The sequence below is a fragment of the Eptesicus fuscus genome, chromosome 13 (genome assembly GCF_027574615.1).
Source record: "Eptesicus fuscus isolate TK198812 chromosome 13, DD_ASM_mEF_20220401, whole genome shotgun sequence".
NCBI lineage: Eukaryota > Metazoa > Chordata > Mammalia > Chiroptera > Vespertilionidae > Eptesicus > Eptesicus fuscus.
The window spans coordinates 47,514,349-47,542,329 of record NC_072485.1 but is presented as its reverse complement, the minus strand read 5'-3'; the positions used below and the strand labels follow the sequence as shown (position 1 = coordinate 47,542,329).

General features: G+C 47.0%; 1 protein-coding gene and 1 pseudogene across 2 annotated transcripts in view; one reads left to right on the top strand and one right to left on the bottom strand.

Annotated features, from left to right (window-relative positions):
- SWAP70 (switching B cell complex subunit SWAP70) overlaps positions 1-191 on the bottom strand; it is a 74,304-nt gene extending 74,113 nt beyond the window's left edge. For both annotated transcript variants that reach the window (XM_008151043.3, XM_054725274.1), the window contains exon 1: positions 38-191. In XM_008151043.3, the coding sequence (XP_008149265.1) occupies positions 38-136 (99 nt within the window). In that variant the 5' untranslated portion in view covers positions 137-191. The remainder of the gene's footprint in view (positions 1-37) is intronic.
- Positions 135-27,981, top strand: LOC129151312 (melanoma-associated antigen B16-like; annotated as a pseudogene).

Genomic DNA, 27,981 nt, shown 5'->3' with positions numbered 1-27,981 from the left:
GCCGGGGGGGGCCGGGCAGGGGGCGGCGGGCACCCACCTTGAGCTGGGACTTGGAGACCTTGCCGCTGTGGTCCAGGTCCAGGGCGGTGAACGCGTGCCAGATGGTCTTGAGCAGCTCGTCTTTCAAGCCCCCCATGGCCGCGGCCGTCCTCCGCCGACTGCCCAGCCTGCGCCGCCTGCCTCTCCGCGCCCGACACCCTCGGCCTCCGCCGCCGCCGCCGCCGCCGCCGTGACGGTCACCTGACCTCGGCCGGTCCCGCCCCCGCCGGGACCCGCCCCCGCCGCCGCCCCGGGCGCCCTCCCAGAGCCGCGGGCGGGGGCGGGGGCGCGGGGTGGCCCTCCGCCCCGGCTGGGACCGTAAACAGCCCCCCGCGGCCCCCTAGTGCTCCCCCAAGCCAGCTCGGGCCCTTTGGGTGCCCGGGTGCCCTTCCCGCCGGAGCCTCCATCCCGAGGGAGGCGGTGAGAGTCTAAGGGAGCGCCCTGTCCGGTTCCAGCGGCGCCCCGCAGGGAAGAGGGGCGCCCTGGTCCCGATCCGGGGACGGGGTCACCGTCTGAGGAGACCAGACCAGACCCCCGAAAAGTCGCCGGCGGGAGCTGGAATGCTGGTGCAGTCCTAGGGGGAGAGGATGAGGTGGGGGGTGGGGGGGGGAGGGCTTCGGAGGGAAGTTGGTTCATTCATTTCGCAAACGTTTTTTTGATGCCTCCTGTGTAGCAGGAGACGAGGCTCAAAGTGGGTGTAGAGTCGTTGTTGTTGCTAATCCTCACCCGATCCATTGATTTTTAGAGAGTGAAAGGGAGGGGCGGGGACGGAGAGAGAGAGAGAGAGAGAAGCGTGAATGTGAGAGAGGCACACTCACACATCCGTTGGTTGCCTCCCGCATGTGCCCAGACTGGAATGGAACCGAGATCCTTCAGTCCGCAGGCCTATGCTCTAACCACTGAGCCAAACCGGCTAGGGCCAGCAACCTTTCCTTTAACCCTCAGCTACTGAGGGTCAGTGTACAATTTAGGGAGGGTTTGACCTGGGTTATGGGGCTCTTCCTGGTGTTTCTGCCCTTGCATAAAAACCTCGAGGACCCCAGCCAATCACTCCGCCTATCTTACTATCAGATTAATAGTAACTAATCAGAATGGGTGGACCTTTTAAAAGAACTTAGCCAACTCCAGAAGAGAGGCCTCCTTGTAAGGGTTCCACGAATACCTGTTAATAGCAACTTGAGCTCTTGGTGCTTCAAATGTCCCACATACTAAATGAACATGGTTGCGCCAGATGTCCTGGGAAGGTTCTTATAGTGCTTGCATCCTGGGATAACTATTGCCGGATGACTCCAGCCTGATTGGGTCACCAGGCCCAGTGCCTCACCTCTCCGATCCAAGACCAAATCTGAACATTATGGAGAGGACAAATACCACGAGTTTGCAAAAGGAGACGGTTCTCAGGAAAAGTTGGGGTTTTTTTCCTCTTTTATGTCCCTAAATGCACACATACATACGTACGTTATAAAAAAAAAAAAAAAAACGAAAAAGAGCATCATAAGGAAAAGGGATTTGAAAAGAGCAGGAAAGGAAGGGGCTGCTTGGATGAGCTTGGGACCAAAGGGAACATGGAGGGAGGGGGGCAGGTTGGGAGGGAGGCAGGGGAGAGAATGGCCTAGTTGAAGGGAAGGGGCAGAAGCTTGACCTGCCAGAATGCAATCTCTATCACTTTTCTTCCCCAAATCCAGCCCAAGTCTGCTAGTTAGCAGAAGCACATGACTTAACCTCTAATTTTCTTCATGTCAACTCAGCGTTCCCTGGGTAGTGACAAAATGAAGAAACCCTCCTAATTCCGAAAGTTCAGCTTCACCACTAGATGACATGCCTCCTTCTCTCTCAGGATCTAGAAGCCCAAACAGATATTTCAAAGCTTTTTTTTTTTTTTTTTAATCACATAACCAGGACATTCTGAACTCCCAAATTCCTACTTCTTCCACAATGTCCATCCTCATAATCCAAACCAATTTTTTAAAAATACGTCATGGAAAAAGCTGTGCTTTGGAACCTAACAGTTTATATTAGTTATCTATCACTATGTAACTAATGACCCCAAAATTTAACAGCTTCAAGCAATAATAAACATTATCTCGTATTTTCTATCGGTCCAAAATTTAGAAGCCAATTCGATGCATAGTTCTGGCTTGAGGTCCCGTGGGGGATTTCAGTCAGGGCTGTAGTCATCTGAAGGGTAGGCTGGTGCTGCAGATTCTACTTCCAAGATAATTCACCCACAAGTACTGTTCACAAAAGGCCTCAGTTCCTCCCTATGGGTCTGCCCACAGGCAGCTTGAGTCTCCTAACAGCATGGCTACCGGCTTCCCGCCACCCTCCTCCAGCAGGTGATTCTAGAAAAAGAAGGGTAGAAGCTGCAATGTCTTTTATGATCCACCTTTGAAAGTCACTCACCGTCATTTCTGCAATATTCTACTAAGTGCTCAGTCAGACCTAGTTAATGTGGGAGGGGAACTACAGAAGAGCATGAATACCAGTAGGCAAAATCACTGGGGCCACCCTCAGTGGCTGAACGTCAACCTACCAACCAGGAGGTCACAGCTCGATTTCCTAGTCGGGGCACATGCCCAAATTGCAGGCTCCATCCCCAGTGAGGGGCGCGCAGGAGGCAGCCAACCAATGATTCTCTCTCATCATTGATATTTCTATCTCTCTCTTTCTCTCCTTTCCTCTCTGAAATAAATAAAAATAATATGTTTTTTAAATCCTGGGGGCCATCTTGGAAGCTGGCTATCACACAGAATCCAGGCTCCACCATGTACTTATCTACGAGCAAATACATGGCTTCATTTCCTAATATGCAAAATGGGGTGCTAATATTTATCTTTTTTTTTAATTTCTTTATTGATTAAGGTGTCACATATTTGTCCTCATCCCTCCATTCCCATCCCACACCCCTCCCCACAGATGCCCCCACCCCCCTGTTGTCCTTAACCATTGGTTAGGCTCATATGCATGCACACAAGTCCTTTGGTTGATCTCTCCCCCCTCCCCCCACCCTCCCCTATCCTCCCTCTGAGGCCCGACAATCCGATCGATGCCTCCTTATTTCTGGGTCTGTTCTTGTTCATCCGTCTATGTTGTTCATCATTTCCCCTAGATGAGTGAGATCATGTGTTACTAGAAATATACTTATAAGAACCGAATGTGAGATGAGCAATAATAGTTATGCTGACAGGCAAATGAAACAGTCTGTAGTGAGTTTCTTTCTGGACCAACAGTTCTTTTGAGACCCAATTTCAATGTCCACCAGTTCCTTATGTGTACATGTTGGCACTGACTTTTCAGCTCTGGATGGTGGACAAATGGTGGTAATGGAGGTCCGACTCCCTCTGGTTTGGTCTCACCGGACCTGGGGCCCAGCATCACCCAGGCCCCGGGGCGCGTGGCCTCACCTGGACCCAGGGGCATGCGGCCTCACCCGGACCCGGGCTCCAGCCTCAACCGGACGCAGGGGCGAGGTCTCACCCAGACCCGGGACGCTAATATTTATCTTAAGAAACTGTTCTGAGGCTTAAATGAAAAACTAATGTATGTGAGACACAGCATTATGGTATCGGCAACTGTTGAGGTTTGACTGATGTGGTAGGTTTGTGCTGTATCAATTTAACTAAGCTGAAATGTAGCTTCCCAAATTCCAGTCTGGTTCCAGGATAGGACTGGCCACGAGAGAAGTTTGATAAGATTTAGAAGGAACCAGTAAAACCGCTCTTGTGCTCTGAATGGTTGATATAGGATCAAACTAAGTTTGTTACTGATCTGCCGGCAGAGCAGCAGCCCGACCCCAATTCCTCCAGCTCCTATCACATCTCCTATTTCATCTTCTCCAAGCTCTGGGCAAGGCACACATCAACTTCTGGGGAAAAGACATCAACTTCTGCAGACTACCTGGGTTACAATGTGATAGCTAGGGTTTCCCTTTGTCCTCGTGGGTTCCAGGTTGTCCTTGTAGATTCTAGTTCGTCCTCACTCTCCCCCAAGTCGATCCAACTTTTCTTCCTGACTGCTAGCCATGTTGAACTATCAATTTCAGGCCCATTACTGGATGCAGAGGTAGCACAGACTTTCATAGACTTTTTCACCAGCTTTCTTTGTTGATCCCTGGTTAATCACTTTTCTCTCATCCTCCAGCTATCTGCTTTCAGACCTTTTCTTCCTTAGCTTCTTCTGCAGTTGTGATGCATATAATCCCTATAATAAATCCTGTATTCCACAGTGGGGCTGCTTCCCTGATCAGCCCCTGATATTGACATTGGTGAAGTTAGATACAGCTGAATATATATACTAGAGGCCCAGTGCACAAGTTTGCCCCAATCAAGGTGGGGGGGGCTGATCGGGGGCAGGGCCACCTGGGGGGAGGGGCCTCGAGCAGTTGGCCAGCCGGCCCTGCCCCCTAGTCAAATTCCCAGTTGAACCCTACCCCCTGTGCAAACTCCCGGTTGAACTCCCAGTCAAACTCTCAGTCAAGGGGACAATTTGCATATTAGCCTTTTATTATATAGGAGATATATATATATATATACATATATAGATGTATATATACATATATACTAGAGGCCTGGTGCACAGTGGGGTCCCTAGTCCTGGCTGGCGATCAGGGCCTATCAGGGCCATCTCGCCCAGTCCCAATTGGGGCTGGGCTGCCAGGCCTGCCAGACGGGGCCTGCTGAATGGGAGGAGGGACTACAGAAGGTTTGCCAGCTGAGGGGTGGGGAGGGACGGGGGGAGGTTGGCTGGATGTGGGAGGTTGGCTGTGGGAGCGCACTGACCACCAGGGGCAGCTCCTGCATTGAGCGTCTGCCCCCTGGTGGTCAGTGCGCGTCATAGTGACTGGTCGACTAGTTGTTCTGGTCGTTCCGGTCGTTTGGTAGTAACAGTCGCTTAGGCTTTTATATAGATAGATAGATATGTATTGTATTGGCTTTGGACAGGGAGTGGGCAGGAGCTAAAATGAGCTCAAGTGAAAGCTTAAAGAACAGTGAGAAAATTGTTATTGAAGGTTATGAGTTGAATTGTGTCCCCCCCAAAAAAAAAAAATCCATATGTTTAAGTCCTAACTCCAATACCTCAGAATGTGATCTTATTTGGAGATAGAGTCTTTATAGAGGTAATCTGGTAAAATGAGGTCATCAGAATGGAACGAATTCAATATGACTAGTGCTCTTATAAAAGGGAAAAATTAGACAAAACATGTATATAAGGAGGAAAACGTGGACATAAAGGCAGAGATCAAGGTGATGGATCTTTAAGCCAAGGAATACCTACAATTGCCAGCAAGCCACCAGAAGCTGGGAGAGAGGAATGAGACAGATTCTTCCTCACAGCTCTTAGAAGGAACCAACCCTACCGGCACCTTGAACTTGGGCTTCTAGCCTCCAGAACTGTGAGAATACAGTTCTTACCCACCCTAAGGACATTAATACAGTGGGATAAAAGGCGGCCCATTTATATAGTGGAAGAATGCTTGACAGCAGTGTTGCCTGAGGTAATGTTAAAATTGGAAAGGGTATCTAATGAAAAATAGAAAGGATATTTAATGATCTTGTGGATGTGGCTAAGGAGATGTTCAATCAGAATGCTGAAATGGCCATTGGCTTTTTCTATTTGTCAAAGACAAAGTACAAGAAGGCAGTTGAATTAAAGAAGAAATTGTTCAGTTTTCAAGAAGACTTTAAAGGGACTATAAAGGGGCCAAGAATTGCTAGGTTCAAAAATAGAACTGTTTCTAATCCCTAGTCTCTCCCAGTTTAAGACTCTCAAAGCAGGATAGGGACCAATAGCAAAGATTAAATTCAGCACACTTCAAGGAAAGTATGACTTCGGGATAAAAATTACCTCAAAAATTTTTTTTCAGCTCAGGGAACAGGTGTAAGATTGAAGAGTATGCTTCAGATACACTCCCAATTAGACAAAAAGGCTCTATGATTTTTAAAAAATATACATATTAGTATTAATTTCAGAGAGGAAGGGAGAGGGAGAGAGAGAGATAGAAACATCAATGATGAGAAAGAATCATCAATTGGCTGCCTCCTGCATGCCCCACACTGGGGACTGAGCCCGCAACCCAGGCATGTGCCCCAACCAGGGATCAAACTGTGACCTCCTGGTCTATAGGTCAAGACTCAACCACTGAGCCACACTGGCCCTGCGGCACTGGCTTCAAGTGAGTTCCATGAAAGGTTCATGATTTGTGGTAGCTGGGAGGTGGTGAGGACTGTGGTGGATAGTCTCCAAGATGCCTGCCATTAACCGTGTCCCTCCCTATAGATCCGTGCTGCATAATATACCAAGAGGTGAAGTCTCATTCCCCTCTTCTTGGATATGAGCTGGACTTAGTGTCATGTGGCAGGAGTGACAGCCTGGGATTTCTACGGCCAAATCATGAAAAGCTTTACAGCTTTCATCCAGATTTCTTGGGATTTCCACTCTTTGAATTTTGCTGTTATGCTGTGAGAAGTTCAATCCACATGGAAAAGCCACGTGGAGAGAGAGAACAGGCTGTCCAGACCCCAGCTGTTTCAACCACACCAGCCCAGGCATCGCACAAATGAGTGAAGGAGCCATCTTGGACATTCTGGTCTCAGCAGAAGCTACATGGCGAAGAACCAAAACTCCAGACATGGTACCCCAGTCAAGCTGTCCCTGCCATCTCCAGCCATTTGAGCCAACTAGCTAAGGCCCCACACATTGGGAAGCAAAGACCAACCATCCCCTCTGTGCCCTGCCCAGACTTCCCACCTGCTGAATCATGAGCACAATGAAATCGTCCATGTTCTATGCCACTAAGTTTTGAATAGTTTGTTATGTAGCATTAGGTAACCAAACAACCATGACAAGATAATGTTTCCTTCTGGAACCCATCAGAGAAGATTCTGGCTTAGCCTATTCAGACTTTCCCCCTCCCCTGCCTTCGAACAAGAGTCCTACCTGCCAAGGCTAGTTCTTGAGCTGTTTTTTTTGGTGTGTGTTTTTAGCATGTCTGTATTTATTTTTAGAGAGAGAGTAAGGGAGAGAGAGAGAGAGAGAGATAACAACGTAAGAGAGAAACACCAATCGGTTGCCTCCCATATGCACCTCGATCCGGAATCGAACCCACAACCTGGGTATGTGCCCTGCCTAAGAATCGAACTGGTGACCTTTCAGCGCATGGACGATGCTAAGCTAACTGAGCCACCAGCCAGGGCTGTTATGGTTATTGTTGTTTGTCATGGAGAATAGGAAAGAAAAGAAGAGAGAATAAAGACCACAATGCAGAGTTTTTTAGGGGAAGGGATAGTTGTTGAGAAGACAGGAAGAGCAGCTGTGGAGTGTGAAGGCAGAGGATGAGAAAATGGGGATTCTAGGAGATCTCACGGGAGACTGCATAGCCCTACTGTGTTGGAAAGGTAATCCCTTTGGCTGGGTGGCCTGTGTTCTTTCATTCGGGACTAGCTCGGCCATGGCTAACATTTACGGCTTCCTACGTGTTACAAATAAATGGCCTCCTCCCCCTCCGCCTGTGGACTGCATTTCAGACTATCCTGTGTTTTTCTGCTAAATGATGCAAAGGAAAAGTGTGGGCTGGTAGGTGAGTGAATACAGGTGAACATGCTGCTCTGTTAGGGACAGGGAAGCCTGCAGATTAGGAGTGACAATGAGTCTGAGTCCTGAAGGATGCGTTGCAGTTAACTAGGCAAAAAGTGAGGGAAGAACCTTACAGACAGAAAGAACAGCCTGGACGAAACACCGTTTAGTCAAGAAACCCAAGGGGCCCTAACCGGTTTGGCTCAGTGGCTAGAGCGTCAGCCTGCAGACTGAAGGGTCCCAGGTTCGATTCCGGTCAAGGGCATGTACCTTGGTTGCGGGCACATCCCCAGTAGGAGGTGTGCGGGAGGCAGCTGATTGATGTTTCTCTCTCATCGATGTTTCTGACTCTCTATTCCTCTCCCTTCCTCTCTGTAAAAAAATCAATAAAATACATTTTTTAAAAAAAAAGAAGAAAGAAAGAAAGAAAGAAAGAAAGAAAGAAAGAAAGAAAGAAAGAAAGAAAGAAAGAAAGAAAGAAAAGAAACCCAAGGGAAGGCCAGTATGACTGGAGTGTGGAGAACAGTGCAGGAGTGCTGAGATGGGAGGAGAAACTGGGGAGGTCAGCATCCGAGGCCTCATAAGACAGGAGCACCAGGCTCGTCAGCTAACTCTGCAGAGCTCCTGCCTTCCCCCAAGGTCTGACATGCCCAGGAATCAGTGGGCGCAATCTGGCAGCAGAAGGCACAAACGCTGACCGATCATGCCTGACGTGGGCAGATGTGGAAGTGGTGTCCCCAACACTGGCCACTCAGCAGCCGATAGCATCCTCCCTACTGCCATTACCCCATTGCTTTCCCAGGGACAAGAGGAAGCCTCTGGTTCCACGGGAAGTGTCATAAGCCCGTCCCCGGGTTTAAGCAGAGCCTCCGAGAGTCGGGGCTGCCTCCTGTCCTCAGAGCCAGGTGAAATTGCAGTCTCCTCAACTGGCCTGTCTGCCTCCCGGGGTTGGGTTATTGTGAGGAACCAATAACAGCTGTGAACATGTAATTACTAAAGCCCATCCAAGTGGGAGGGGCACTGGGAATGAGCAAGGAGGAGAATAATTGAGTTCTAAGGCCAACTAGGACAAAGCTTCAGAGGCCCTAGGGGTGGGTGGTTTGCTCGAGATGCAAAAGCAGCAAAATCTGACCTTTTAATTATAAGTGTGACAGGGCTAACTAACTCTGAAAGCCTCTCAGACTGCACTAGCTGAGCCCAGTGTCTTACGGAAAACCCCAGTTTGATGATCTTTCACTGAGACTGAGGCAGGATAGGAAGAAGCTTGGAAAATTCCTTGGCAAGTAGAATAGGGAAACTGAGACAGATAGTTAAACAGCAGTTTGCAGCCCTCTAGTAAATACCATTTTCCCTAAACACAAGGACACTTAAGAGGAAATGGTTTGGCCCTGGACAGTGTGGCTCAAGTTGACTGAGCTTTGTGCATGTGGGAAGCAACTGGTCCATAGTTCTCTCACATCAATGTTTCTCTCTCTCCCTCTCTCTCTAAAATCTGTGTGTGTGTGTGTGTGTGTGTGTGTGTGTGTGTGTGTTTAAAAAAAAAAGTAAATAGTTTGCACTTCTCCCCAATCAGCAGTTAACTAGCTTAAATCACCCTTCCCAGGGAGACAGATAGCAGAAATGCAATTAGTGCCATTTGCCAACCACGCCCAAGGACAGAGGAAGTTAAGGAAATACATCTAATTTTGGCACGTCAGCATAAAACTGATGAATAGTCTATTGAGATCCTCCCCCTAAGGCCTCCCCTCAAAATGAAGGTCTCTCCCAGGCGCAGGCCCTTGCCTTTCCCCTCCCCCTTCTGCCCCTCTTCCCCCACTGGCATGCATCTCCTAAACACTAAGGGACCCCACTAGGCTTGCAACCAGGGAGGGCTGCAATGGGCAGTGGCAGTTCATCCTGGGCAGCCCCCCTGAACCTGTCCCCAAGGACCCCTTTTCTCTGACTTTTTTTTGAAGTTGATTTCAGAGAGGAAGGGAGAGGGCGAGAGAGATAGAAACATCAAAGAGGAGAGAGAATCATCCATTGGCTGCCTCCTGCATGCCCTACACTGCGGACTGAGAACACAACCCGGGCATGTGCCCCGTCCAGGAATTGAACCATGACCTCCTGGTTCATAGGTCGATGCTCTACCACTTAGTGAGCCAAAGCAGCCCAGCCCAGGCTCACTGCCCCACCTAGTCCTTCTCCTGCTACCCTAGGCCCTTCCTTGTTTCAGGGTCCCCAGCTTTAATAAACATCCTCTGAAATTCAACTGGACTCATGAAATTTTTCCTGCGCAGTCAAGAAGCCACACACTACCAGCCAGCCCTAGGCAGACCCCTACGGCCAGGTCCACCTTTCTGGTAACAAGACCAAGGCCAGATCTACTGCCCCACAAGGCATGGAAATCCATCATCCTGACCCTCTGAGGACAGGGATGAGGGTAGGCGTCCCAGAGGTGGAGTGGAGTCTTGAGGATTCCTAGAAGTTCGTAGGCAGCTGTAGAAGAGAAGGAAGGGCATTCCAGAAAGAGGTAGCTACATGTGCAATAGTATGAAAGAAAGAGGAGGAAAAAGCATGTGGGAGGTGAAGGACGAGGAGGAATGTACCAGTACCATGTGGTTTTGATTATGTGATATTGTGATTTATAATAGGAAATATATTTCATCTATGTTCCTGGCCCAGACCTCCCAAAACCCTTGGGATTCCCTAAGTGGTGAGAGGATAAAGGTGTCTTTTGTTATGTTAATGATGTAGCTTCGGAAAGCACCTAAGGGTGGGGGTGGTTGACGGAGTAACCCAGGACTACAGGGTTGGAACTTTCAGTCCCACCCCTTTGACCTCTGGGGAGGGAGTGGGGCTGGAGGTTGGATCGATCGCCCCTGGCCAATGACGTACTCAACGATGCCCTTGTCATGAAGCCTCCCTAGACATCCAAAAGGACAAGGCACAGAGCTTCCGGGTTGGTGGACCTGAACACTTCCCTGTGCCAGGCCCCAGTCTCCACGGAAACAGAAGCTTCTGTGTCTGGGACCTCCCCCCATGCATCTCTTCATCTGGCTGTTCCTTCGTACCCTTTAATAATACCCTTTGTAATCTAATACGTAACCTGGCTTCCTGAGTTCTGCCAGCTGCTCCAGCAAATCAAAGCCTGGTCCTGGGAACCTCTGATTTCCAGCCGGTCAGGCAGGAGCACAGATAATAATAACAACCTGTGCTTAGACGCGATTGGCATCTGGAGTCTGGGCAGTCTTGTGAGACTGAGCCCTTAACTTGTGCGAGCTGATGCTACCTCCAGATAGTGTCAGAGCTGACTCCCGCTGGTGTTGGGAGACTTGCTTGGTGTCAGAAAAAGACCCGCACTTCAGAACTGGTGTCAGACACCTAGGCTAAGAAGCCTTGGTCTTTGCAGTCAGAAAGGTGACCCAAGAGAAAGGTGGTTTTTAGGAGAAACTGAATCCAAAAGCCAGGCAGACCCTCCAAATTAGTACTGAGATCTGAAAGGACTAGACAGCGAGGAGAAGAATTGGCAGGAATCAGAGAGAGCGAACAAAGTCCAAACACGAGGGTGGGAGGCAGAGCCTGAGAAAGGGCCTGGTTTGAACCCGGCTCCTGAGGTCAAAAGCAAGAGTGTGACCTGAGGGCTTATGGGTAATGTCCAGCCCAGGTGTGACATACAAGTAGATGAGATGAGCAAGAGAAAATAGAAAGTAAGCTAAAACAAGCGTAGAATCCTAGCAAACGCTAAAATTTAAGGAGTGGTTTAAAGAGGGGTTCGTGAAAGAGGCTAAGAAAGTGCCCCAACCCCTAGCACCCTTCTCAGGCCCACTCTCCCTTCATAGTGCCCCTCATTCCTGAGCTAATTCATATATATCTATGAATAGATAGATAGATAGATAGATAGATATATCCACACACACATATATTGATTGATTGGTTTTAGAAAGAGGAAGGAAGAGAAAAATGTGTATGCACACTGAGGGAGAAAGAGAAACATCTATGTGAGAGAGAAAAATCAATCGGTTGCCTCCTGTACACATACACAACCTGGGTATGTGCCCTGACCCGGAATTGAACCTGAGACCTTTTGGTGTACACTTTATATACAAAATGTACTTAACAGAAGAAGCAAAGCCGTGCCTTGGCCAGAGTGGCTCAGTTAGTCGGGCCTTGTCCAGTGCCCCCAAAGGTTGCGAGTTGATTCTAGGTCAGGACACATACCCAGGTTTCAGGTGCACATACCCAAAGGCACATAGCCAGGTGAAGTGCATGCGGGAGGCAATCAATCGAAGTTGCACTCTCACATCAGTTTTTCTCTCTCCCTCTCCTTTCCTCTCTCTCTAAAAAAAAAAAAAATCAATTAAAAATAAATAGATAGATAGATAAATACAAATTTTAAAACATCATATTAAAAAACAGAAGAAGCAAAGCAGCCAAAAATATTAACACCTACTTTGAAAATTAATAAGAACTGAAATGTATCTTACATTTATCCTTCTTTTGTATGATAACTATACCTTTCCATATACTTTTTCAAAACTTTTTACTTTGGCCGAAACCGGTTTGGCTTAGTGAATAGAGCGTCGGCCTGCGGACTCAAGGGTTCCAGGTTCAATTCTGGTCAAGGGCATGTACCTTGGTTGCGAGCACATCCCCAGTAAGGGGTGTGCAAGAGGCAGCTGATCAATGTTTCTAACTCTCTATCCCTCTCTCTTCCTCTCTGAAAAAAATCAATAAAATATATTTTTTTAAAAAAACGTTTTACTTTGACACATGGACTTCCACAAATGTTATAATTAACTGTAATTATTCTTCCTTTTTAAAATATTTTTATTGATTTCAGACAGGAAGGGAGAAAGAGAGAGATGGAAACAACAATGATGAGAGAGAATCATTGATCGGCTGTCTCTTGCACGTCCCCTACTATGAATTGAACCTGCAACCTGGCATGTCCCCTGATAGGGAACCTCCTGGTTCATAGGTCGATGCTCAATCACTGAGCCATGCCAGCGGGCTATTATTTTTTTTTTTATACTCAAAAAAATTTTTGTTTCATGGCCAGTAAGAATGCTGTTATACAGGTTTCATTGTACACACTATTTCAAACATTTTTTGGAAGCATCCTTTTTCTTTGACAAGCCCTTCCTGATTTTTCCCAGCTCCAAGACATGGAATTGGCTGTGCTTTTAAAAGCCTTGGTTTCTTTTTAAGGAGCATATTAGAACAAAAAATCTGGTTGTTGCATGTGCAAATAAATTTGGTACTTACTCACCAAAGTTGTTTCCAGGTGATAAACCTGAAGAATATTTTTATTTTTTTAAACCCATCGTTTTGCATCAAAACTTTCCATTTTTATCCAACTTTAAATTATTTTTGTTCTAATATCAAAATGTACTTCCCTATTATACCACATATTTCCTTGATTTTAACTCCTCACCAAATCTATGATTTGTAACCTTTTTCTTTAAATCTCTGTTTAAATCACCTATCATCATTCCGAAATCTCTTCATTGATGCAAATTTGTTTGCATTCTATTTTTTGGCCCAAGATAAATTTAGTGCTCAACTGTAAGAAAGACTTTCCAGTTAGCTGTTCTATTCTATAACTTGGCTGTTTATAAATGACCTGTTTTCTGCTTCAATTGTAATCCTTTTTTGGAAGAATCTAGGTATAAATATAAAATAAATGCACAGTTTAGTGTTATAATCAAATAAAAATTGATAAAAAAGCAAATCTGATACATATTTTATGAGTTGTTATTGTAATAAGATAATTAAGCATGTATGGGGAAAGTTTGCATAAATGATGGTAAGTATATACCGAAGATAGTATGCCAAGGGTTAGATGATGGGAGAGATGGGGAAAGAACAGGCAGCTGCTCTGGGCACCCACTGAACAGTTGCTAAATATTTCTTTTTTTTTTTTTATTGATTTCAGAGAGGAAGGGGGAGAGAGAGAGAAACATCAATGATGAGAGATTGGCTGCGTCCTGCACACACCCCCTGGGGATCAAGCCCACAATCCAGGCATGTGCCCTCGACCAGACTTGAACCTGTGACCCTTTAGTCTGCAGGCCTACACTCTCTCCACTGAGCCAAACCTGCAAAGGCACTAAATGGTTTCTTAGCAGCACCCACAGGGCCTCCTCTCCTCAAATCAGCAGAAGGGGCAGGACCTCCACCCAAATATAGGTCAGGAAAGGAAAGGCCCACCTGCATGTTCATCATTGTATCCCCTGCGCCTAGTATAATACCTGATGCAGAGAAGATGCTCAATACTTATATGTGAAACAAAGACAGACAGCAAGAAAGGAAGGATGGTGTGGAGGAAGAAAGGAAGGGAGTGAATGCCTAATATATAAGACACATTTTATATTTCCATCATTTCAAACAGGGGCAGTACAACCAATTATATAATACTAACTGAGCAAAACTTTAAAAAAAAAAATCATTTCAGCCCTAACTGGTTTGGCTCAGTGGATAGAGCATCAGCCTGTGACTGAAGGGTCCTGGGCTCAATTCCAGTCAAGGGCACATACCCAGGTTGCAGGCTCAATCCCCAGTAGGGGATGTGCAGGAGGCAGCTAATCAATGATTCTCTCTCATCATTGATGTTTCTCTCTCTCTCCCTCTCCCTTCCTCTCTGAAGTTAATAATAAAAAATAATAATTAAAAAAAAAACCAACAACATCATTTCAGGAAATCTCTGAAAGTTATAGGCATGACAAGTACCACTGATAGAACAAGTAAAGTTTAATGATAAAAGGGGTCCAGCCCCCATGTAGTATATGATTTCATTTGTTCGGAATGTCCAGAATAGGCAAATCCACACAGAGAGAAAGTAGATTAGTGGCTGCCTAGGGCTTGGAGTAAGGGGGAAATGGAGAGTGACCACTAATGGGTTTCTTATTGGAGTGACAAAAATGTCTAAAATTGATTGTGGTGATGGTGGCACAACTCGGTGAATATACTAAAAACCATTGAATTGTATACTTTAAACGGTGACTTGTATGGATGTGAATTTTATCTTAAAGCTGCTGTAACGGGGTGAGCCGCCTGATGCATGTCAGCTCAGGTTTAGAAGGTCCCACCAAACCCCGTGCTCCAGCCAAGAACCCATTATCAATAACCCCGACCTACATCAATAACCTAAAATAAACAACCCACAATCTTGGCCAGTACGAGATGGTGTTATTTTAATTTGGGGTCTAGGAAAATTACTGTAATCCTAGAAAACTGTCAACATTAATATTACTTATAAGAATAAGTATAGAGTAAATGAAAGAGAAATTAAATCCATGGCTTTAATATGTTTAAATTAGATTTAAATGTTGCCCTAGCCTTTGTAGATTATGTTAATTTCGTGTTTCTGTCTGCTGTTTGGTGTGTTAGGATGTTTGAAATGTTCAAGGAATCGTTTTTTTTGGGGGGGACTTCTATTATTGAACTTGGATTGTTCACGGGAATTCAAGTTACGTAGTGATCAATATGACGGACTCGCCAACATTCATTCCACTTGGGGACAATTAGTAAAAGCCAACTGGCAGTCCCATTCTCCTTGCCGGTGATTGGTTTAGAAATGGGCCGTGCCACAGCGCTGGCCAATGAGATGTGAGTAAAAGTCCAGTGTGGGGCTTCTGAGAGAGATTTCCACAGTCCCCAGAAAAGAGAAATAAGAGTCCCACTTCCTCCTCTGAATGGTTGTGTCTTCCTATGATAAGACTGCAGCAGCCACAGCGCTGCAGCCTGAGGGTACTGCCGATCACGGAGGAGGGCGGAACCGAGAGGCAGCGTGCAGTGCAGCTGGAGCCCGGCCCCCTGCGCCCACAGCCCCACCGCAGGGCTTCAGGATATGTGAGATCATACATCTCCTTGCTGTTGAAGCCATTTGAGCGGGGGCTTTCTGTCATTTTCACCCAAAATAAATATAACTTGTAATCAGGATTTAAATGTAAAATGTCGTTTAAGAATTTTTTTTTTTTAAGTTTTGTTTATTAGGCAGATACATCTGATCATCTGAGCTTCAGTTATTCTGGAAGTTGTAGAGAGATTTCCTCTGCACACACAGAAGCCCCCTGGATTTTTTTTTTTTTTTAATCCTCATCCAAGGATATTTTTTCATTGATTTTAGAGAAAGTGAGAGAGGGAAAGACAGAGAGAAATATCGATTTGAGAGAAACACATCAATTGGTTGCCCTGACCAGGGAGAAGCCTGCAACCGAGGTACATGCCTTGACCGGAATCGAACCTGGGACCCTTGTTCCGCAAGCTGACGCTCTATCCACTGAGCCAAACTGGCTAGTGAAAGGGTTAACTGGAGAACACGAGGCTTGAGCCTTACAAAATCTAACAAATGTCAAAGGGAAAGCTCGTTCTGCTAGCCTAAGCCTTGCACAAACATGCTCCCCTTGAGTGGTTATTTTACAGAAATTCCTTGCCCTGACCGGTTTGGCTCAGAGGATAGAGCGTTGGCCTATGGACTGAACGGTCCCAGGTTCGATTCTGGTCAGGGCATGTACCTTGGTTGCGGCACATCCCCAATAGGAGGTGTGCAGGAGGCAGCTGATCGATGTTTCTAACTTATCTCTCTCTCTTCCTCTCTGTAAAAAATCAATAAAATATATTTTTTTTTAAAAAAAAGAAAGAGCCGAAACCGGTTTGGCTCAGTGGATAGAGCGTCGGCCTGCAGACTGAAAGGTCCCAGGTTCGATTCCGGTCAAGGGCATGTACAATGGTTGCGGGCACATCCCCAGTGGGAGGTGTGCAGGAGGCAGCTGATCGATGTTTCTCTCTCATCGATGTTTCTAGCTCTCTATCCCTCTCCCTTCCTCTCTGTAAAAAATCAATAAAAAATATATTTAAAAAAAAAAAAGAAATTCTTGAAGACCATCACCCCTGCACAGCCCCCGAAAAGGGACATCTGGTGCCAGCAGAAGGACAAAGGGCAAGGCCGTAAAACTACAGACCTGATACGTGGGTCAAGCCAAAGCCCCGTCTGCAGCTCTCCCTGAGCGCATAAAAAGCCTGCTCCCTCCCCAATTCACCACTGGCTCTTTCTCAGTCAGACCACCTGCACCCAGGTGCCTGGAATAAATTAGGTTGATTACACTGAGCCTTGAGTCCATTCTGTGTGACCCTGGCCCAACCCCGCACCTTTCAGCTAGGGCAGTGGTCGGCAGACTCATTAGTCAACACAACCAAATATCAACAGTACAACGACTGAAATTTCTTTTGAGAGCCAAATTTTTTAAACTTAAACTATATAGGTAGGTACATTGATATTAACTTAATTAGGGTACTCCTAAGCTGGCCTTTGCTAAAAACTCAAGGGGCCGAAGAGCCGCATGTGGCTCGAGCCGCAGTTTGCCGATCACTGAGCTAGGGCAAGCCCCATGGATTTTAAAGCACCTGGAAACATGCGAAGAATCAAATTTCAGAGATTGATCCCCTTGATCCTCATATAAGAACCTGCTGGTAGCATTGACACGTCTTCAACTGTGGCATTAACCATAAACTCAGGGAAGGCATATCTGCAGGAATCACAAACACCGATCTGTGCTGTTTCAGGTGGAAGAAGGGAGGTCAGAGAGCCCAAAGGAACACATTCCCGGCAGCTGTGCTATCAGTGACCACGGGAGGGACGTCACAGGCCCAGAGCCCCCGGCTCAAAGGCCTTCAGGGCCCCCGGCAGGTTTAAACTGGGTGGGGCTGAGGCAGTAGGAAGTGGGGGTCCCACCCACAAGGAGCATCTCCGCTCAGACCCAGATGTTACTGTAAGAAAATGCAACTTCTGCGTTGCCAGATCTTCCCCTTTGCAAGGAAAGCCTGAAACCTGGATCATGTGAGTCTATCAATACAGTTTTAGATTAGGGCAACCAATTCAACTAAAAAAAAAAAAAAAGGCACTGGGGCTAAACAGAACACATCGGCAGGATGCCACTGTACCCTCAGCCCAGAGGCTTAGAGCACATCCAGAGTGGGCACATGTGGAAGGGGAGACATCTGGGCAGGGCAAGCACACTGCTCCCACAGGAGCCTCCTAGACACGTACATTCTGCACCACAAGGTTCGTGATTCATGGTAATCGCCCAGCAAGAAGGATCAGCTGCAAGGTGCACCTGCACGGCTGAATGACATCTGTTGCATGGGGCTGGCTAGTGTCGTCTGCTTAAAAGACGACAGCCGACACACAATTTTCATTTCGATCCTTGCCAGAACCAATTTGCTATCAGGTTGGCCAATTGAGAGAGAGAGGATTATTGATGTGCTGTTCCACTTATAGTCATGCATTCATTGGTTAAATTTCTTTGCTGTGTTGCTGGGCTTTATACATTAGGATCAGTCATTTAGTTGCAACTGAAAGAGAGAGAGAGAGAGAGACAGAGAGAGAGAGAGAGAGAGAGGCTGAGACTGCTAGTCCAAACGAAACATGAGTCTCAAGAGGGTCTTGTTAGACCTCTCGCAGCTTCCAGCACAGCCCAGCACTAGTAGCCCCGCCTGCAGTAGTCACACAACAAATATCCCCTCTCCCAACCCCACACCCTGCCCGCCGGGTCTTCTGAAGATAAGAGTAACCCAAGGCCCCTGAATGTGTCTGACTCATAGAAAACTCTGCTCATTTCCATGGGTCTATTTGTGTGTTCCAGTATTTTAAAATAAGTGCGGTGACACATTGTAGCAGGAGGAACTTAGGTGAGATGTTGAGAACACTGTCCTGACTAACAGATTGTGAAACATTAGAGCAGGTTACCAATGGGGAAGTGGAGACTCCATCGCTGCAGGACTTGTCCGCAGGGTGAACACCTGACTCTGCTGGTCAGATGCTATCACTGGTGAGGTGGGAAGCTGGTATTTGTGCCATGTGCCTGCTCCAGGCAGACAGAACTTTTTTTTTTTTTTTAAGATTTCTTTCTTTTTTAAAAAAAAAATTATATTTATTGATTTTGAGAGAGAGAGAGAAAAGAGGAAGAGAGAGAGAGAGAGAATTATTGATGTGTTGTTCCACTTAAATTTATGTATTCATTGGCTGATTCTTGTATGTGCCCTGTCCTGGGATCCAACCTGCAACCTTGTGCATTTTGGGATGATGCTCTAAACCAACTGAGCTACCCAGCCAGGGCCAGATCTTCACTCTTTTTTTAAAAAAAATATATATGTTTTTGTATTGATTTTGAGAGAGAGAAAAAGAGAAGAGAGAGAGAGAGAGAGAGAGAGAGAGAAACATAGATTAGCTGCCTCTTACATATCCCCTACTGGGGATCGAGCCCACAACCAGCGCATGTGCCCTGACCAGGAATCTAGCCTGCAACCTCTCAGTACCTGGGATGATGCTCAACCAACTGAGCCACAGTGACCAGGGCCAGATCTTCATTCTTACTAAGAGCTGCATTTACAAAGAGGCAGCCTGCTCACCGTCCTACGTCCTTTATTTTATCAACTCTCATAGAAACCCGGTCATATCAATTATGCCCATGTTACAGATGAGGAAACTGACCCTCAGAGAGATGAAACAAGTTGCTCATGTTCGCCCTGGTCATAAGTGACAGCTGGGATTAGAACTCGCCTCTGTGTGGCTCCCTATGGGGCCTGCTGCTGCCAGGGGTCCCTGCACAGAGCACCCGTGGCTACTTGTGGGGAAGAGAGACCAAAGGGCAGGTTCAGGGTAGAGGGGGACACTATCCCAAAAGAGTGGTGAGAGCATTGCTGGGCCCACAGTGGAGACCAGTGTCAGGAAGAGAGGGAAGATGCCCGCCGGGGAAAAGACCGAGACACCAACGGGAGGCCAGGTCAGAACCTGGAAGTCAAGGGATATCCTCCAGGAAGGAGCTCGCCCCGACTCGCCCAGTCCAGGAAGTGAAGCTAGTGGACAGGGAGTTCCTTTTCAGCAACACTCAGCTTTGCTGGGAGCCTGCCGAGCGCCCGGCTGGATGCTGCTGACCGGCCCGCTCAGATTTTCCTTTGGTGCCTCCTGACCTGCGAACAATGCACTTAGGCCAGTGGTCGGCAAACTCATTAGTCAACGGAGCCAAATACCAACAGTACAACGATTGAAATTTCTTTTGAGAGCCAAATTTTTTAAAACTTAAACTTCTTCTAACGCCACTTCTTCAAAATAGACTCGCCCAGGCCGTGGTATGTTGTGGAAGAGCCGCACTCAAGGGGCCAAAGAGCCGCACGTGGCTCGCGAGCCGCCGTTTGCCGACCACGGACTTAGGCGATTCTCATTCCCACTCCTCTACCCCCCAGCAATTGTCTTCGAGGTACAGGGGCTGGAGCACTATTTCCAACCAGGACTGTCCAACTTAATTAAGTGCTTACTATGTCCATGTTGTGAACACCTGTGATCAGGGACCTCTCCTTCTCTAAGAAAGTGTCCCTGTTGTTGCTACCCTGCTAGGGCCCCACCCCTGGAATAGAGTCATTGCTACCATTAAAGAGAAGGAAGGTTGAAACTCCCAGGTCCCTGCAGCCACAGTGTTTTATGTGTTGAGCCACATCGCCGTTCCTACCGAACACTGTGGCTGAGGAGAGTTAGTGCCTCTGCCGCAAAGCCAGCCCCGAGCAGCTCTCCGTCAGCTCTGGGGTGGGGCCACCTACAGGCTGGGCCAGCGGGGTCCTCCACGCTCCCCTTTAAGATCTTGTTTCCCAGATTCCTGTTTGGCCCCCGTAGCTCGAGGCTCCATGTTCAAATAGGAACTCTGAAGAAATGAACACAACCCCACAGACCAGAGAGAAAAAGAGAGAGAGAGAGAGAGAGAGAGAGAGAGAGAGAGAGAGAGAGAGAGAGACCAGATTCGCTGGCTGGGCTTCCAGCCGTTCAACTAGAACTGATACCCAGTTCTTTTCATTAAACTCAAAACTTCCTGGAAGCTCAGGCCTCAGGGAGGGAGCCCCAAGCCAACCCTGATGGTCAGTGTCTATGGGAAATCGTTTCACTCAGTCTGTACCCCCTGATAGTGAGGGCTGGAAGAGGAAAGTTAACCAGGAATTAGATAAACACATAAATAATAAACAAACCAGAAGGACTTTTCTCTGAGTGGCCTAGGCTGTCCAGGTCCACTAATCAATCAATGCAAGGACGCATCTTCCTGAAATAATGTACCTCCCCCAACCCCTATGAAAAGAGCGAGAGCTGGCTTACCTGTGCCCGCAGAGAAAGGTTCACTGCTCACCGGGGAGCCTCCCCCACCCACTCTCTTGCCATGTGCTGCCCTGACAGCTGCACCCCAGGGTCCTGGGTAGAACAAGCCTCCTGGGCCCCAGCAAATTCAAGCATCAAGTGCTCCAGGCCAGGGAGGGTAACAGACGTGAGCTAGGGCTTCTGACAAAGCGGATCTCAAGCCCATCTGGGCTGGCGGCACACAGCAGTTCAAAACCTGGTCCTGGGACTGCTGCCAGCCGTCTTGCTGCTCTTTGACCCGAGACTGGCCCGGCTGGCGTGGCTCAGTGGTTGAGCGTCAACCTATGAACCAGGAGGTCACAGTTCGAGTCCCAGTCAGGGCACGTGCCAGGGGTTGCGGGCTCGATCTCCAGTGGGAGGCGTGAAGGAGGTGGCCGACCAATGATTCTCTCTCATCATTGATGCTTCTATCTCTCCCTCCCTCTCTCTTCATCTCTAAAATCAATAAAAATGTATTTTAAAAAAGAAAATGAACCAAGTCTGAAGATGACAAGACAGAAGCCAGAGCTGAGAGAAGGGGAGGTACAGCGTCCTGGCGATATTATTTGAGCTTTGAACTCACCCACGCCTGAAGCCATCTTTGCCCCTACCTAGACTTCTCACGTGAATAAACCATTAAGTGCCCTTTTGTCAAAAGCCAGTTTGGTTTGGGTTTTCTGTCAACTCAAAAACCACAAGAATGATGAAAGAAACTGTAACTTTGAGAGGTAGCTATTTCCATCTCTGTTTTGTTTAAGAAGAATGGAAGCTCAGGGAGGTAAAAGAGACATAACTCAGCTGCAGCAGAACCAGGTCATGCCATCAACCGGCAGACTCAGTCCCTGGCCCCACAGCTGCCTCCCTCAGGCACAGAACCCCGAGGGAGCTCCGGTGACCTCCGTGACCTCACGCCAGAAAGGTTAGCCAGGCTCCAGAGGAACACCTGTGCAGCTGGGCTTGGAAAGACAGGTTGGATTCGCCTGCAGTGTTGGTGAAAGTATTACAGCTAAAGGGAGCATCATATTCAAAGTCGTAGACATGAGAAAGCTCAGTGGGTACAGAGACAATAGCAAGGGCTTTGGTTTGTTAAAAGTATTGGTGTAGCCTGGCCGGTTTGGCTCAGTGAATGGATCATCCGCCTGTGAACTGAAGTGTCCCAGGTTCAATTCTGATCAAAGGCACCTTGGGAATTTCCCTTTCTTGCTTTCAATCTCAGATATGTCTGGGTTGTGTGCCTGATTCCCCAGTGGTGTTGAGGGGGGGGGGGGGGGCAGGGAGCATGCAGGAGGCAGAAAGTTAATGATGTTTATCATTGATGTTTCTATCTCTCTCTCCCTCCCTTCCTCTCTGAAATCAATAAAAATATATTTTAAGAAATTATTGGTGTACTAGAGGCCGGCCCTGTGCACAAATTCGTGCACAGGTGGGGTCCGGCTGGCCTGCCCAGATCAGGGTCGACTGGGTCAGGCTGGTGGGTGGGGTGAGAGAGGGAGGGAAGAAGGGGACATGGGAGGTTAGCTGGCCAGCCTCACCCCTAGTCAAACTCCAGGTCGAACTCCCGGTCGAGGGGGCCATTTGCATATTAGCCTTTTACTATATAGAATAACAGGAATCAGAGTTAAGAACAAAGTTAGGATCAGAACTTGAACTTTATCCTGAGGTTCAGAAATTCCCAAACTCCACTTTATTAAAATGGGCTTCCGTTGACTGAAACTCCATTTTGGCTACGTGGTTGTAGTAGATCTTAGGGGTGTGGTTTATTGACAAAGGAAAGAGGACTCCAAAGAACCCAGTGAGGGGAAAGAGTCCAATTCTTGGCTTTGAGTTCCACAATAGTGTCCAAACCAAGACAAGCTGACGGAACCGAAGCAGGACTCACCTCTCACACAGAGAGAAATGCTAGATAATTTTTTTTTTTTTGAAGACATATCTGAGATTGAAAGCAAGAAAGGGAAATTCCCAAGTGCCAAAAATCAAAACGGAACCCCAGATGAGCACGGTGAACAGGATCCTGACTAAAACAGGATCGGTCTTCTGGATTAAGGAGGGGTTTTAACGTTAATGTGTGCACAGAAGATGAGGCCTTGAGCCCTGAGAAGACGGGGCGTTGGAACAAAGGTCCTGTCTACTCCCCACAGGAGGACAGAACCACGCTGCTCGCCAGCCTGGGGAGGCGCCAGGAACTGGCCACAGGCCTGTGTCACAAGAGAAAATGAGTCATCTCGGTTAACCTGGACCCCAAGCCTGTTTCTACATCAGGGCGGGCGGGACCTGAGCTCACCCTGTCCTTCGGGTGCAGGTCACGGGATATGGAGCAAAGTATAAAAACGTCATACCTAGACAGCGTGGTAAAATGGGAGAACAGCAAATACGAGAAACACAACCTTCAAAGCAACTTATGAACAAAGATGAGACTGTCTACAAAAGACTAACAAACGTTAGCCAACTACTCCTCAACAATGAATGCCAGAAGACAAAGGAAGATCTCAGAATTGCTGATCTATTGAGCTGCGAAGGGCAATGAGAATGAGAACCAGGAGAATGCTGGGTAGCCGAACAGAGAGTAGTGTTTAATTAAAGAACGGAGCAGTTACGCCAAAAGCCTCCAAGCAGTCAAACACGATTCCGACAGAGAAACGTCCATTGGGTTTGGTAACTTAGAGATCACCAGAGACTTTGAGTTGGTGGTTTCACTAGAAGGGTGGGGTCAGAAAGCAGGTGTGAGGAGGTTGAAGTCAACACAACACAAGGAAGTGAGCTTATGTCTCTAAAACCCCCCTGGCTTCAAACACATAGCCAGCCATGACATTTAAAATGTGAAAATGATTTTCAAAAATCGCAACTGGACTCTCACATATCTCCACGCGCCAGATGGAATAGAAACTCAGTAAGATCCGTGGGGCTGAAGTCACAGGCTTGTGGGTTCTAAGTCCGGAAGCTGGACCCTGACAGCCGGACCGGAGTTCAGCTCCTGTCGGGGTAAAAAGGGCCCCCCCACAGTGTGGGGGAACGATGCTCACAGCTGGATACAAGAGGCTGATGGGGGCTCCACTGCTGGTGGAAAGAAGCTGAAGAAAACAGCTGTCGGGGTGGGGGGGCGTTGAGGACAAATATGTGATACCTTATCAATAAAGTAATTTTTTTAAAAAAAAGAGCCGAAACCGGTTTGGCTCAGTGGATAGAGCGTCGGCCTGCGGACTCAAGGGTCCCAGGTTCGATTCCGGTCAAGGGCATGTACCTTGGTTGCGGGCACATCCCCAGTAGGGGGTGTGTAGGAGGCAGCTGATCGATGTTTCTCTCTCATCGATGTCTCTAACTCTCTATCCCTCTCTCTTCCTCTCTGTAAAAAATCAATAAAATATATTTTTAAAAAAATAAAAATAAAAATAAATTTTAATAAAAGAAGCTAAAAAAAGAAAACAGCTGTCGGTCTGTGAAGTCTGGCTTGCATGGAGCCCCGGGAGGGGAGGAACAAAGAGAACACCTTACTACCAGGAATTACCAAGCTGCCTGCTGGCCCGTGACTAGATCTGCCATATCCCTAGCATCCTGAGTGGAGCGCCATGATCTGGTTCTAGGTTGAGGCCCAGAGGGACAGATGGAGGCACCTGAGAAGGGGTGAGAAGAAAGTAAGAGAGAGAAATCAAACAAAACAAATATTTTCTCACTCAAAAAGAGCTCGTGAACCATAATTCCAAAACATGGAAAAACCTACTTGGTGATAAAAATAGCCTTTGAAATTACCAGTCAGAAAAGAAGTATAAAAAGACTTTAAAATAGAAGGTTGAAATGTTCAGACCTTCCATTTCAAAAGGAAATCATTAAGCAAAAATAAGCTGAAATGAGTTAACATGGAGGATAACCAATTAGAAATCCGTGAAATGAAAAAATACCCTAGTTGAAAACTAAAAGGCCATAAACGGGAGAAACTCTATAATAAATAAGCTCAAAGAGTAAATTAGAGAATTGGGTGGAAGAACTGAGGAATTCACTCAGAATATTGCATGAGATGAACAAAAAGAAACAGCAGTTAAAATCATGGGAAGCCGGTTAAAAGGTTTAAATGTTTATATAATAGGAGTTCTAGAGAAAGAGAATTGAAAGTACTAGTAGAAATGGCTGAAGATTCCCCCCACCCACCCCAGAGTTGAACAAAAAGCCTTAGGGATGAGAGAAATTCACACTCCGCCAAATTACTACTAAAGAATGTTGGGGGAGGGGAAGTTTCAGAAAGTAAGAAATTCCTCCTGCAGCCTGGGGCTGAGAGGCTTTGATCTGAGGCCCAGGGGCTTCTGGTCAGCTGAGGGAAGAGTCCCCGTGCCACCCAGTCAGGCAGTGATTCCCCAGTGCTCCCCTTCCTGTCCACACTCCCACCCACAAGAGTCGAGCACTGCTACCCACAGAGTCGTCAATGCCTTTTCGTCAGAAAAATCCACAATGCTCACCTGATCAACTCCTTCAGTGAGACCCACAGTGAGATCCTGGGCCTGGAGGTTACACTGCTCTCCAAGGCTCTGGGGGAGACCTGTCTCCTCCCATCCTCCTCCAATGCCCGAATGCCCGGCAATCTGAAGGAGGCGCCTGAGGCTGCTATCCCCAATGCTCCTGAGAGTCCTCCGAGTTTCTGCTCGTCTTTCTTCGCCATCAGAGCCACCGCATCAAGCAGATCAGATGAGGGCTCCAGTCGCCGAGAGGAGGAAGTTAGCACCTCACAGGCTGGGCCAGACCCCAAGAATGTGCCTATAGATGCTCTAGATAGGAATGTGTTGGCGAATTTCCTAAAAGAGCCAATAAGCAAGGCCGATATGTTGAAGACTGTCGCCAGAAAGTACCAAGACCACTTCACTGAGATCTTTCTGAGAGCCTGTGGCTCATGGAGATGATCTTTGGCCTTGACGTGAAGGGAGGGAATCCCACCATCCACTACGATGGCCTCCTCCTCCAAATGGGCCTCACCTATGAGCGGATGCTGCAGGGTGAGAAGGGTGTGCCCAAGGTCCGCGCCCAGATACTTACCCTGGTGTGATCTCCCTGAAGGGGAACCGTGCCGCCAAGGAGGAAGTCTGGGAAGTTCTGAATTTGACGGGGATACGTTCTGGGAGGGAGCACTTCATCTTTGGAGAGCCTCCAGAGCTCATCACCAAAGATTTCATGAAAGAAAAACACCTGCAGTACCAGCAGGTGGCCAATAGTGATCCTGCACGCCGAAACCGGTTTGGCTCAGTGGATAGAGCGTCAGCCTGCGGACTGAAGGGTCCCAGGTTCGATTCCGGTCAAGGGCACGTACCTTGGTTGTGGGCACATCCCCAGTGGGGGGCGTGTAGGAGGCAGCTGATCAATGTTTCTCTCTCATCGATGTTTCTAACTCTCTATCTCTCTCCGTTCCTCTCTGTAAAAAATCAATAAAATACATTTTTTTTTTAAATAGTGATCCTGCACAATGTGAATTCCCATGGGGCCCAGGAGCCCACGCTAAAACCACCAAAACACAAGTCCTGGAGTCTCTGGACAAGATTCATGGGACTGACGCAAGTTCTTCCCCATCGCAGTAGGAGGGGGCTTTGCACCATGAAGAGGCTCCAAGCCAGAATTTCAGCCAGGACTGTCTCTTACTTCCAGGGCCACTTCCAGTTCCCAGCAGCTTGTCCCACTCCTGGGGAAGTCAGGGGTAGTTTCCTCGTGCGTTGTTTGAAGAGGCGGTTCCTGTTCACAGAACTTAGGGCTAAGATGGAACTGAAAGGAACACAGTATATACGCCTATGTATTCCTATTTTATATGTGTAACTTGCAATTTACTTATTTATTTTTGACATATGTATTAATGAAATATTGTTTATTTTCAGATAGATTTAATTAGCTTAAATATTCAGGTTTATGGTGATATTGGTCACACATCTAATGCTCTGATGAGGTTTCATAGTAAGAGTTTCGTTGTTTCTAAAACCATGAAAGCATCTCATGTTGTTATCTGGAATAAGATAATAAGGAATCGCTATAAGCATTTACTGAAACTGAAAGGAACCAATTTTAAGATAGTTGGGTTCAAGAAACAGCTCAAATGAAAGGGTGTCAAACCTTTTTTAAAAAAAAAAATAAATGATATATACTTGAATTTGCTTAACTTGTTTGTGGATGTGTAAGAAATATGTCTTTTTTTCTTTATATATATTTATTTAAATTCTTTATTATTGAAAGTATTATTATTTTTAATTATTGATTTCAGAAAGAAAGGGAGAGGGAGAGAAAGATAGAAACATCAATGATGAGAGAAAGTCATCGATTGGCTGCCTCTTGCACGCCCCACACTGGGGATCAAGCCAGTAACCCAGGCATATGCCCTGACCGGGAATTGAATGGTGACATCTGTTTCATAGGTCAATGTTCAACCACTGAGCCACACCAGCCAGGCTATATCTTAATAAATTATAAAAAATTTAAGGCCCTTGTCCTAACCGGTTTGGCTCAGTGGATAGAGCATCGGCCTGCGGACTGAGGGGTCCCAGGTTCTATTCCAGTCAAGGGCATATACCTTGGTTGCGGCCACATACCCAGTGGGGGGCGTGCAGGAGGCAGCTGATTGATGTTTCTCTCTCATTGATGTTTCTAACTCTCTATCCCTCTCCCTTCCTCTCTGTAAAAAAAAAAAAAAATCAAAAAAATCAATAAAATATTTTTAAAAAAAAAAAATTTAAGGCCTTAGCTGGTTTGACTCAGTGGATAGAGTGTTGGCCTGCGGACTGAAGAGTCCCAGGTTCAATTCCAGTCAAGGGCACATGCCTGGGTTGCAAGCTTGATTCCCAGTAGGGGGCATGCAGGAGGCAGCTAATCGATGATTCTCTCTCATCATTGATGTTTCTACCTCTCTCTCCCTCTCCTTTCCTCTCTGAAACCAATAACAAAATATATTTTTAAAATTTTAAGAAATCCTTATCACTTAAAAGCCCTTACTACATGAACTCCTGGGTTTTGATTCTAACTCATTTTAACATCTCTGAAATCATGATGCATATTACAATCTATTAGCAACTTTTATCTTTCATTTTGTTTTCCCTTTTTAAAAGTCTACATTTTTGTTTTCTCAGTTTTCTCTGTTCGTCTTATCCTAGTGTATCTTCAAACTTCCCACCAGCTCAGGTATATTTACTCCCATGAGGCGCTCTACCTCTTCGTCGACTCGAAGACGTCTCCCCGGGGCCTCTGACTTGCTCCAGTGTGAACTGGTTGTCCTCTAA